Here is a 13,469-nt window from a genome sequence, read left to right as displayed (position 1 = left end):
AACCTCAGTTCCCTGCGGCTCATCACAGCCTGCGGTACAAGGCGTAGCAAAGAACCTCAAGAGTAGCTGTTGCTTCTTTCATTTGATACGTTGCAGATTTTAGGAGCATTAACTCCCATCATGTTTTTTTTTTTAATCGTCCCAGAGAAGGAAGCAGGTGTAGACAGCAGCAAGACGGAGTTGTGATGAGGGAATTCTCTCTGTAGCCAAGATGTGCGCTCACGTTTTCTGAGGAGTTTTAAATCAGTACCGTCTCCGTTGCCCTGAATGGTTACCAGGAAAGAACAGTGGACTTGGAGTCAGAAGACCATCCAAGTCGATCCCTGTTATAAGTCCCATTCCTGCTTCATGAGATTGTTTCCATCTTAGATGAGATTAGACTTAAGGTGGTGTTGGTATTGGCTACGGTAAAACAGAAAACATCTCGAGGGCTCTTCAGTGATTTCCATCCATACATCCCTTTTGTGAGATAGTGGCTTCTAAAGGCTTCCTTGGAGATGGCAGGTAGAGCATTGCACTCACCTTGCCTAGCGTTCTCCAATAAATTGACTTTGATTTATTACATATAACTTCTTACTGGCCAGTCAGATTCACAAAATGATGTGAATAGCCTGATTTTTATGTAATAAAGGAAAAATGTTACATACCCAAACTGGTCCTTCATAACTCCTGTTTCTTTCAAGTTGCTATATTCTCTGTTCTCTAAATAAACCAGAGGAGAATCTTTTTGCCCATCCCCAGGTTTCCCAGGGAACTTTTATGGCTAGTCTCTCTGGCCTTCATCCCAGTTTTCACAGGTCCATCTGCCTCCATCCTCTCCTTTTTGTTTCTTTAGTTTCCTATAAATTCGCAAATATTCTTCACGGTCCTTTTCCTATTATCTAATTTATATATCTGGTTTCTTCTTTTTCATAGATGCATCCTATGCATAGATATATAGGATAGTGTAGCCTAGTGATTAAGAGTGCATCTGGAGCCCAGCTCTGCAGCCTTTTTTTTTTTTTTTTGAATAGAAAAAATAAAGCAATAAATTGTACAAATTACAAATCTGTTCCAAAATATACTTACATTAAATAAAATATGCATTTCAATAAGAGATCTACAGTGAATGACTATACATTCTGGGAAGCTTCACAACATCTAGGCAGGGCCAATATTCGTGAAAGAAGCTAACAGATTTTGCATCCAATCACAGTTTGTAGTGAGTATCTTATTGCCAATCTGCGAGTTACACTGAACACATCATTAGCATCCCTTGTGCAGAAAACCCAATTTTGTTGTGGTAAAGGGAAAGCAAGCTCTGGCCTCAATTTTGAGTTCATTACAACTTCTTAAGAATTTCACCAATAGCCTATACAGTACAAGTTCAAAAAAGTAAACATATTAAAGTAAGCAGACATCTCTTCAGAAGCCCAAGCACATTTTCTTGCTGTATTTATGTTGAATTCTCCATCTACAATGAGCAGTCATGAAGATGGTCTTCTTCAGGGCAACATGGTCACAGGACTGGGGCAATCCAGAGGACTGAGAGGGAGCATGAGGACGGGAGAGGGGGCTACCTCCTGCTGTTTCACGTTAGAGACAAACTGTAACACCGTCCATGGGCCTGCAGTCGTCCCCTTTTATCATCTGGCATAAGGCTTGATGTAGTCGTCCGCTTTATTCCGGAAGTCCTCCTTGTCCCGCAAATGATGTTCTGCAGCTTCAATATTCAGTGGATCATCAAAATTCAAAAGATCAGTAAACAAAGAGTGTAATCCCCAAACAACATCCTTTATTGTTCTTGTGGGAGCCCAGCCAGGGCTGTCAATTGAATGCTCTCTCAGTAAGCTCAGACATATTTCCCCTCTCTCTGTGATGTTGGGGTGCCAGAACTTGGTCAGGCATTTCACTTTGGGAGGCACCATGTTGTACGCATCGGGAACTTCAGTTTCAAACTGAAATTTTCCACCCTGGTAGTAACCCTCATCTGCAAAAGAAACAGCACATCAGGAAGGTCTGGTGGTCAGCAGCAGTCCAGATGATGACGCAAACAAGGTAAATTAGCTTCAAGTTCTGCAACTTCTTTAACAAGCAATTTGTCTCTCACAGAAACCCTCCAAGTGGAGTCGGATGCTGTGGCTGCCGTCCGGGACCCTTTGAGACCATTGTCACGCTTCAGTATGCTTGCTGGCGTTAGCATTACTGCTGCCTTTACCCTGGGCTCCGACAGGCGAGGCAGGCCTGGTGCCCAACACCATGCCTGGCCGGGGCGGCTGCTGCAAGATGCAGCCCCTCACAGCTGCACCGGCTCCCGCAGCTCTGCAGCTTTCTGTGTGGTCTTGGGCAACTCTACATGCCTCAGTTGTCTCAAATGTAAGATAAAAATTTAAAAAGTAGCTGGACGCGGTGGCTCACACCTATAATCCCAGCACTTTGGGAGCCCGAGGGCAGGGCGGGGGGGTGGATCACAAGGTCAGGAGTTCAAGACTAGCCTGGCCAAGATGCTGAAACCCCATCTCTCCTAAAAATACAGAAACATTAGCTGGGTGTGGTGGCAGACACCTATAATCCCAGCAACTCGGGAGGCTGAGGCAGGAGAATCACTTGAACACGGACCACAGAGGCTGCGGTGAGCCGAGATCGCGCCACTGCATGCCAGCCTGGGAGACAGAGTGAGACTCTGTCTCAAAAAAAAGAAGTAATAGGGCTGTATTAAGAGAGTTGACATATATAGCTTAAGAAAATACATAGCATGTAGTGAGTGTTGTGTAAGTGTTAGCTATTGTTGATATTACCTACATGTCCAGGTCAGCGTTTTGGATTAAGAAATCCTAGAAAGTAGGAGATCCAGGCCCCCAAGTGCGTTATATTCTATAGTTAGGTACTAAGAAGCTATTAATAGAATGGAGAATCTTAGAACCTTAGGATATCAGTTTAAATTCATTTATGTGGAGGGTCTCTACTATTAGCCCTTACTTTGTGGACATGGAGCCCACTTATCTGAAGCTATGAGTGGAATTTTAAGAGTTTCTGTTTTATGACCCAGAGTTCATACTAGACTTCTCTGTTGTCTTACCAACTTTTTCCTGGCCAGGCTTATTGAACTCACGCCTGTAATCCTAGCTCTTTGGGAGGCCGAGGCAGAAGAATTGCTTGAGCCCAGAGACCAGCCTGAGCAACATAGTGAGACCTCATCTCTAGCAAAAAAAATTTTTTAAAAATTATCCAGGTGTGGTGGTGCATGCCTGTAGTCTCAGCTATTCAGGAGGCTTGCTTGATCCCAGGAATTCGAGGCTGCTGTAAGCAGTGATGCATCACTGCACTCTAGCCTAGGTGACTAAGCAAGTCCCTGTCACACACACAAAAAAAAAATTTTAATTACATTTTAGGTTTTGGGGTACATGTGAAGAACATGCAAGATTGTTGCATAGGTGCATACGTGGCAGTGTGATTTGCTGCCTTCCTCCCCATCACCTATATCCGGCATTTCTCCCCATGTTATCTCTCCCCAACTCCCTACCCACCGCTGTCCCTCCCCTATTTCCCCCTGACTGTCAGACCCCAGTGTGTGATGCTCCCCTCCCTGTGTCCATGTGTTCTCATTGTTCAACTCCCACCTATGAGTGAAAACATGCGGTGTTTGATTTTCTGTTCTTGTGTCAGTTTGCTGAGAATGATGGTTTCCAGGTTCATCCATGTCTCTACAAAGGACACAAACTCTTCGTTTTTGATGGCTGCATAGTATTCCATGGTGTATATGTGCCACATTTTCCCTGTCCAGTCTATCATCGATGGGCATTTGGGTTGGTTCCAGGTCTTTGCTATTGTAAACAGTGAAAAAGCTTGTTTTTTAATGGTTGTGAAATACAGTAATAAGAATCCAACATCCAGGCCAGGCGCGGTGGCTCATACCTGTAATCTCAGCACTTTGAGAGGTAGAGGCAGGTGGATTGCTTGAGGACAGGAGTTTGAGACCAGCCTGGCCAACATGGTAAAACCCCATCTCTACTAAAAATAAAAAAAATTAGCTGGGCATGGTGGCAGGCACCTGTAATCTGAGCTACTTGGGAGACTGAGGCAGGAGAATCACTTGAGCATCACCTCCACTGGGAGGTGGAGGTTACACTGAGTGAGAGTGAGACTGTCTCCAAAAAAAAAAAAAAAAAGAATCCAACATCCATATCAAATGACCTCTTCAAAGCTGTTACCTTAGTAGCAACTCTTATTCCACACTGACATTGCCATTATTCAGAGCACTTTTAAAATTCCCTTTTCAAATTGTTTTCAGATCTGCACAGGAAACTCCAACTTGTTTTACTATAACCAACACTTTGATTTTATACCAGAATAGTATTGATTTCCCGTCTTATTCTTCTTAGTTCTGAATGACCTGGATATTTCTAAAAATAACACCCACTCTCAAAAAGGAACTGGTATTTACCACCACTAAATATAGTCAAAAGAATTTTGACATAAGTATTGAATGCCAAGGTGTTTTTGAAATGAGAATAAAGCCTTCCTAAAGAGATGGCTTTGAAATAATCTCATTTACAGGTATAAGTTTTGTCCTCTGGTTGTAAAGTTGTATGGTTCAGTGATATGTACATTATAAATAAACTGTCCTTTTGCAAAGGTACCAACTGCTGGTACAACTGGAGGAGATTCTTTAGTATCTCAACCTTGATTCTCCTTTTGCCTGGCTTTGTTCCTGTTTCTAGATGGAGCTCCATTTAGCCACCCAATGGGCTTGCTTCAGAAGTGCTGTTTGTTATCACATGCCCATCTGGCCAGGACCAGGACAGGTCCTTGGGTTTACTGCTTTGATCCCAAACTGTTTTAGCCACCAGAGCACCTGTTGATACTTCAGCATTAGAAAGTGTTGAAAAGCAGCACTGAAACAACCCAGGATTGTTGTGGAAAAGGTAGGAGAGAGGAAGGGGCTCCAAAAATAGTATGGTACTAAGAAAGCACTGTGCAAAATCACTTGTTTACACAAATGCTTTCTGTGATATCAAAAATGCAATGACATTTCCTGAATGTGAACCTTAGCATTTAGTCATCCATTTGCCCTAGGACAGACTTGAAACTGAGCAATGCTTGACCAGATTGGCCTGATGTTCTTGTGGGCAGGTGATAAGACCCTTAGGGGTATTGGAGGTTAGCTTTGACAACATGGAGATGACCCAGCAGTCTCAGTGGTGCCAGCCAAGAAGCTTTAAATAGACCTGCATGTGGGTCTGAGATACCTTCAGCCTGATGGTTACTGATTTATCGTGGCCTTTGCCAAAATCAGCAGTCACATGGAAAAGAGGCTGGTTTACCATACTCCTCTAGCACCTGTTTCCCTAAGGTCGTGGCTAGGAAATCATCAGGAAATTGCTGAGTAACTGAAGAATGGCTCCCTGTTTTATTACCATCTCAGTGTCGGGAGTTGCTTCTTTGAAATTAAGTTGTTTGGAGTTCACAGTGCACTTTCACATTTGTCTCATTTTATATTTGAAAAGGCAATAGAATGTTCAAGGGGGAAAAAAGCTTTATTCTCTTGTAAGATGAGGGACTAAAGGCTCTTGGCTGGCAGGCAGGAAGTTTCTGTGTACTAATTGAACATGACAAAGAAGACAAAAAGTAGGTGTCTGGGGTTGCTTAATGATAGAATTCAAGTGCTTTACCAAGAGGATTGCATGCCTGTGGACCTGAGATTGGCACATACTTCAGAAATTCCTGTTAGTGAGGCTATCTTCAAATACTAAAGATGGCATGTGTGGGCAAGAGGGGAGAGATGAAAGGGGGGTGTTGGTGTTATTATCTGGGCATCAGACAATTTGGCAAGATTAATTTTTTATTCAGTATAATTCTGTAGGTGGATTCCCCAAAGTACAGAGGGTACGAGGTAGGGGACAGGCTTCAGAGGAGCTGAGACATTAGGGTGTGTCTAGGGCACTTCTTACAGTAGATGCCAGTCATGGTTGCCCCTGCAGCAGGTCCTGCCAATGTGCAGACTTCAGTAGGAGTCCTCAAGATGTGAACTCAAAAATACTAGTGGCTGATTTGCATACTTTTTAAAAGCTATAATTCTTTGCTTATCTTAACTACTTAGAGTATAAAGTTTTCAAGAACAGAGGACATGTCTTTTTATGCACCAATATAAACCCATGGCCTGACATATTGTGAAAACTAACAGGGAGCAGATACTTCCTTTCTAGCATCCTTTTCTAGGTGCACTGTCTCTGTATGAGGCAGGCATTATTCTTATATCCATTTCACAAGAGAAGAAAATCTCCATGAGGGTAATTTGCCCTAGGATCACGTAAGTAAGAAGTTGTGGAACCATCTACTTCAGAGCTTGCAGGCTAACATACTATGTTATAGTATAGTGGTCACTATGTGTAATAGGAGCTCACTGATGAATAAATGGACTTGTTTTAAATGAAGGGAAAAAGTGACATGTTGCAACAGGTGAATGAAAATATTTCATGAATGAATAAATGAATATGTCACCTTTTATTCTATTCCTTAGGTTTTCAAAAGGGCTTATGTCAGATTAGGATTTAATTATTCTAGCTTTGTGAAAACTAAAGTTTTACATTTTCACTATGGGTTTGAGGGCAAACTGCATCCTTATAATTGGAGAATTTCCACCCAAGCTTATTTCGTCTGTAACCAGCAGTAAATTTTGCACAGCTAAGTGTATCACCACTGAATAGCCACTCTTGTTAGAGAGCTGCAGGGTTTGAGTATAGTTTATCAGGAGAACCAATCATAGCTTATAAAAGCATATTTTCCTTAGAAACCAGATACTATATTTGTAGGTAAATACTGTATTCAATTTACATTCTAATATAACTATAGTTGATTATATGATATGAAACAATTTGATTTGTTAAAAGCAGTAAGTTAATACTCAGTTTAAAATGTTACTTTTATGTTTAAATGGTATCAACTGGAGAGAGAAAAGTTCAAGGAGTGAAAAAAAAAACAATGAATTAAAGAGGAATGTTAATAATAGATATTGAAGGCTGGGCAGGGTGACTCATGCCTGTAATCTTAGCACTTTGGGAGGCTGAGACGGGCAGATCATCTGAGGTCAGGAGTTCGAGACCAGCCTGGCCAACGTGGTGAAACCCCATCTCCACTAAAAATACAAAAATTAGCCGGACATGGTGGCATGCCCCTGTAGTCCCAGCTACTCAGGAGGCTGAGGCAGGAGAATCACTTGAACTGGGGAGGTAGAAGTTGCAGTGATCTGAGATCACTGCACTCCAGCCTGGGTGACAGAGCGAGACTTCATCTCAAAAACAAAACAAAACAAAAAAAAACTGAATCCAGTTTCTGCCAGGAACAACGGGCTCTGGGACTCTTATCAGAACATTCAGAGAAATACTCTGGTGCAATATCTGCATTTTGATCTTATCTGTTCTTAAAGCATACTGGTTTTGTGGAATGAGTATGAGTTGGAGTGAGAAACACTTGAGTTAAAATCCTAGCTCTGCTTCTTATTTTCTGGGTTTATCCTTCAAAATTTACCCAATAACTTCAACCTTGTAAAAAATCTAATGAGTGTTGTAAGGATTAGGAATCAGCCAAATGATAATTGGCAAATAATGCCACATATGAACACTTAAAAATTAGCTTCCTATTGCTGCTGTAACAAATGACCACAAATTCAGTAGCCTAAAATAACACACATATTATCTTTCAGTTATGAAGGTCAGAAGTCTGAAACGGGTCTCACTGGGCTAATGTCAAGGTGTCAGCAGGGCTGTGTTTCCTTCTGGGGGCTCAAGGGGAGAATCCATTTTCTTTCCTTTCTCAGCTTTGAGAAGCTGTCCACATCCTTGACTCATGGCTCCCTTCTCCATAGTCAATGCAAGCAAAGTAGCATCTTCCAACTGCTCTCTGACTTTGACTTCCTCCTCTGTCTTCATTTTAAAAAGATCCTTATGATTACATTGGACACAATGATACTCCAGGATAATCTCTTTATTTTAAAGTCAGCTAACTAGCAACCTTCATTCCATGCGCAACCTTAATTCTCCTTCGCCATGCAACATGGCATATTCACAGGTTCTGGGATTATGATGTGGACATCTTTTTTTGGGAGAGAGGGGGCATTATTCTGCATACCGCAACATTTTTCTCCCTTAACATTCATGTATTTATTAATGCATTTATTAAAGGAAAATATGAATAATAAAAATATTTTTATCCTCAAGAAACCTAATATTTAGGTGGAGAGCTTAAATATATGAAAAAAACATTAACCAACAGTACAAGGCAGCAAGCAACAAGTTCACTATGAGTCATTCAGATTTGTGTCACAGGCCGCACCTGGTGGCTCATGCCTGTAATCCCAGTACTTTGAGAGACCAAGGTGGGAGGATTGCTTGAGCCCGGGAGTTCGAGACCAGCCAAGGCAACATAGTGATATCTTGCCTCTACAAAAAAATTTAAAAAATTAGCCAGGCATGGTGGCACACATCTATAGTCCCCATTACTCAGGAGGCAGAGATGGGAGGATCACTTGAGTCCAGGAGGTCAAGGCTACGGTGAGCTGTGATAGTGCCAGCACATTCAAAAACAAACACAAAGAAAAAAAAATAACACATTTTTGCTGCAGGCTTTGCTGCTACAGAGATCACTTAGGTGTGTGAGAGAGGAAAAAAAGAGTCACTGGAAATTTTGATTGTCTAAAAGCAGTAATGTAATGAGAATGCTCCCTTCCCTCTTCAAAAGTAAATGTGATTTTAGGTTGAGTTAGGAACAAAGGAGGTGATAGCTTCCCTCCATTCTGCCTTGCTGAATGCCCACCAAATTTTGAAGGGCAAAAAAAAATCAACAGTGTAGCCAGAGGAAGGCTACCAGCAGGATAAAAAGTTTACAATCAGAACATAGGAGTAGTTTAGAGATATTCATGGCATGCTCTTGAAGGGCTTTAATGACAGTCATATGAAAAGACACCTAGCTTTGTCTTTGAAAACACTGGAGTTTGAAAAAACTAAGCCAGGCACGGTGGCTCACGCCTATAATCCCAGCACTTTGGAAGGCTGAGGTGGATGGATCACTCGAGGTCAGGAGTTCAAGACCAGCCTGGCCAATATGGCAAAACCCCATCTCTACCAAAAATACAAAAATTAGCCAAGCATGGTGGTGTACACCTGTAACCCCAGCTACTTAGGAGGCTGAGGCATGAGAATCACTTGAACCTGAGAGGCAAAGGTCGTAGTGAGCTGAGGTTAGCCACTGCACTCTAGCCTGGGCAACAGAGTAAGATTCTTTCTCAAAAAAAAAAAAAAAGAAAGAAAAAGAAAAGAAAAAGAAAAAACTAGAATGAGTGTGTGGAAGTTAGATTTAAACTCAATATGATAACTTTAAGGTGGTTACAGTTTTCTGAAAATGGAATGAGCTACCCCTTGAGATAATGAGTTTCCTGTTACTGAAGGTATTCAAATAGAATCTAGACAACAAATGACAAAGAATGTGCTCTCAAAGCACTTTGTTTGTGTCTTGAACTTTATACTCATATTATCATCATTTGCAGGCCAGTTTCCCTGTATAGATGTGACCTCTTCTAGGCTGAACCTATCATATTTATTTTTAACTTGGCTTAGGAGGTAACTAACAAATGTTGGCTAGGTGAATGGATGATGCATGGGTGAGGTTGAGAGTTGGAGAGAGGGACCATCAGAGCCCCTCCAACTCTGGGATTCCCAATTCTCCGAGCTAGGATCTGATCTAGGTTTAGTGAATTTAATTGAAATCCAGAAAGAGGGTTGGGGTGGTAGCTCATCCAGGTAGGAATCACAGTGCAGAAAGACCCAGGAGGAGAGCAAATCTGAGGCAAGGAGCTGTGCTGGGTGAAGAGTAGGAGTTAGAGTTGGGGCAGAGTCTGGGTCTTAATTCTCGAAGGTCTTTAATTTCAAAGATGTTGGACTTTCTCATTCTGTACTTGGGACCCAGATTGACACTTGACTGAACTGTGATTAAAAAAAGACAAAATTGCCCTAACAATGATATGCATCATGGCTGATTGGCAATAACTGGAAGTGATTGCCTAAATGTGGGTGTGAAGAGTTAAAATGCAGAGCTAGGCGATGGCCGCAAGGACAAAAAGGAGGGAACAGATAGGAAGAGATGTTACTAAAATATCAGGACTTGGTTGGCAAGGTAAATGAGAAAGGGTGAAAAGGGGGAAGGTATCAAAGAGGCCCAAAGCTTTGTGCATGGGCGGCCACGAGGATGGACATTCATTTTATTGAGACGGAAATAATATGGAAAAATATTCAAAACATCCAGGATTTTTCCCAAACTGTTTCCATTAAGTTCATGGCTGAGAGTGGGCTGTTTTGAATATGTATGAGGATAAAAAGTCAAGAGTATTAGCCTGTGAAGGGCAATCATTTTTAAGAGGTGAGCTGTGACACTGGCAAAACCTGACACTGAATCGTAATAGTTATAGTAGCACCTTGTATGAACCCATTATGAGCCTGCAAGATATGAGACACTTTGTATGTATCATCCCATTTCATGCAGTTTCCCATGAGTATGAAGGCATCAGTTGTACTCCACACAGTGTCGGCTTTAGGGCAGCTCCCAAGGAAAATTCCCACCTATGTTAGTACTAGGGATAACTATAAGTCTCAGAAGTGATTGGATTCTTTTAAAAATTCTTGGACTCTGAATTGAATGAATAACTCTATCTCTGTGTATTTGAAGTGGTAGAAGAGGAGGTAAAAGGAATTATTCAAAGTTCTAGAGCCAGAATTGTGACTCAGTTATGGAATGTGTGGAATACATTATTTTTTAAACCTTTTTCCTGTTTCTGTTTCATGTCTCCACCCTTGTTTTCCTGCCTCCCTTCTCATTTAATTTATGCTATCTTTTATTTTCTATATCCCTAAAAGTAGTCATAAATTCATTGTGGAACAAAGGAGAGTAATATAAATGTATTTCTATTTATATTTGTCCTCACTTTATAGATGAGGAATAGAGGCTCAATTTACCTAACTTGCCCAAGATTACAGTAGGTATATTATCTATTGCTGGATAACAAACCACCACCAAAATTAGCTTGAAACAACAAACATTTCTGATCTCGCTCTGTTTCTGAGGGTCAAGAATCTGGGAGCAGCTCCCCCAGGTGGTTCTAGTTCAGGGTCTCATGAGTTTGCAGTCAAGCCGTCAGCTAGGGCTGCAGAGTCACCTGAAGGCTTGGCTGAAGCTGGGAATGTGCTTCCAGCTCACTCACACGGCCGAACATTTTCATTTCTTTTCACATGGAGCCTTTCTATAGGCTGCTCACAACATGGCAGCTGGCTTTAGTAATCTGAGAGAAACAGACAATGAGAGAGAGACCAAGACGGAAGCTACATCTTTTACAATCATCTTGGAAGTGACATACAATTACTTCTGTACAGTGGTAAAATTTGAGAAAGAATTCCACAAAGGTATGAATTCTAGCAGAAATCACTGGAGGCCATCTTGAAGATGCCAAGTATAGTGAGTACATGATGCAGCGGAGCCTGCATGATGCTGCTTTTGCAGAAGCGTCAGATTAGAATATGCCCAAGTTTGGTTCTCAGAGCTGTTTCCATTCTGTTCATCTTGAAAACTAGGGAAATAAACACCAGCAAATGGTGATGTTCTGGGTTTCTAGTTTTCTTCCTCTGACCCTACTTACAATTGCCAGTGCTGCTGCAATTTCATCTGTAAACTTTTGTGTACCCTCACATCCCCATTTAATCACTACGAAAAGTAAGTCCAAATTTGAACCTCAAGTACACACTAAACAAAATGTTTGGATACCACTACGGAGTTAAAATAGTAACTAACGGACCAGGTACAGTGGTCCATGCCTGTAATCCCAGCACTTTGGGGGACTGAGGTAGGAAGATGCCTTGAGCCCAGGAGTCTGAGGCTGCAATGAGCTATAATCGTACCACTGCACTCTCCAGCCTGGGTGGCAGAGCAAGACTCTATCTCTTAAAAAAAAAAAAAGGTTCATGTCCTTTGCAGGGACATGGATCAAGCTGGAAACCATCATTCTCAGCAATCTAACACAAGAACAGAAAACCAAACACTGCTTGTTCTCACTCACAAGTGGGAGTTGAACAATTAGAACACATAGATATAGGGAGGGGAACATAACACACTGGGGCCTGTCGGAGGGTAGGGAACAAGGGGAGGGATAGCATTAGGAGAAATATCTAATGTAGATGATAGGGTGACAGATGCAGCCAACCACTGTGGCATGTGTATACCTATGTAACAAAGCTGCATGTTCTGCACATCTACCCCAGAACTTAAAGTACAATTAAAAAAAAAGAATAATAACATAAAGCAATGTATGCTGACATTCTCTGAATTTGTTAGTGTATGAAAAGATTGATTATAATTTTATTCCTTGTACTTTTTATGTTCATGGGAAATGTATGCATACAGAGGATACAAGTTTTTGGTGACTCCACCCCTCATAAGGGGAAATTGTCAACGTAATGAGAAAATCCATAAGGATATTTTTATGGAGCATATTTTTTACTGCATTGCTGAACTGTAGCCAGATTTTGTCAGGGAAATAAGAACTTGTTGTTTGCTTAGTTTCAGGGAACTGCTGGCTCAGTGTTCAGTTTTCATTCCACAAATCCATGACTCATGAATAAATGACCTGGATAAATGAACACAGAAGATCTCGGTTGCAGCTGGCAATTACCTTACCTTTTGATGACACTTATTCTATTCTGCATCTGGAAATTCCATTTTCACTTTCAGTCTGTATAAACGGATGTCACCCTGAAGGTTTAAACACAATCCCTATTTCTTAGCCAGGACTGTTCTGAACAATGGTGTTTGCTAATTAGCTCAATTTTAGTTTCAATTCTCAAGCCATTGCTATGTGCCTGTGGTATATGAATGTTCTTATAACTTTCTTTACATCTCTGGGGCTTCCCTTCAGGGCCTATTGTATGCCAGTTTGCAAATAAGGTGATCAGTTTTGTCTAGGGAGAGAAACTTCTCTTTACATTTGACTGAGTTACATGCAAACTAATTTGGATAAATACTTTTTGAATGCTTGTGTTTTAGGGGATTTGCTGTATTCTGCAAATGAAGAAAAGAGTAAAACACAGTCTTTATGCCTTTAAAAATTTGCCCAGGGACAGTGGCTCACGCTTGTAATCCCAGCACTTTGGAAGGCTGAGGTGGGGCGGATCACTTGAGGTCAAAACTTTGAGATGAGCCTGGCCAACATAATGAAACCTGTCTCTACTAAAAATACAAAAAAAATTAACCTGGCGTGGTGGCGGGAACCTGTAATTCCAGCTACTCGGGAGAGGCTGAGGCAGGAGAATCACTTGAACCCAGGAGGCAGAGGTTGCAGTGAGCCAAGATCCCGCCACTGCAATCCAGCCTGGGCAACAAGAGCGAAACTCCGCATCAAAAAAAAAAAAAAAAATTGTGGTCTAGCTGTTAGATAAACATGAACAGGAATAATC

At 41.5% G+C, this 13,469-nt stretch overlaps 1 protein-coding gene across 1 annotated transcript; it reads right to left on the bottom strand.

Moving 5' to 3' along the window:
• Window positions 1-1,417: 1,417 nt before the first annotated feature.
• LOC105707590 (NEDD8-conjugating enzyme UBE2F-like) lies at window positions 1,418-2,182 on the bottom strand. Its single transcript, XM_012438587.2, has 2 exons — window positions 2,035-2,182; window positions 1,418-1,969 (listed from the first exon to the last, which is right to left on the bottom strand). The coding sequence occupies exons 1-2, from the start codon at window positions 2,180-2,182 to the stop codon at window positions 1,626-1,628; spliced, it is 492 nt and encodes a 163-aa protein (XP_012294010.2). The 3' UTR covers window positions 1,418-1,625.
• Between the last annotated feature and the right edge of the window lie 11,287 nt (window positions 2,183-13,469).

This window comes from Aotus nancymaae, unplaced genomic scaffold (assembly GCF_030222135.1).
Source record: "Aotus nancymaae isolate 86718 unplaced genomic scaffold, 86718_ANA_hifiasm-v0.15.2.pri h1tg000036l, whole genome shotgun sequence".
Lineage (NCBI taxonomy): Eukaryota > Metazoa > Chordata > Mammalia > Primates > Aotidae > Aotus > Aotus nancymaae.
Note: the sequence above shows the minus strand (reverse complement) of the source record. Positions and strands in the feature narration are given on the sequence as shown.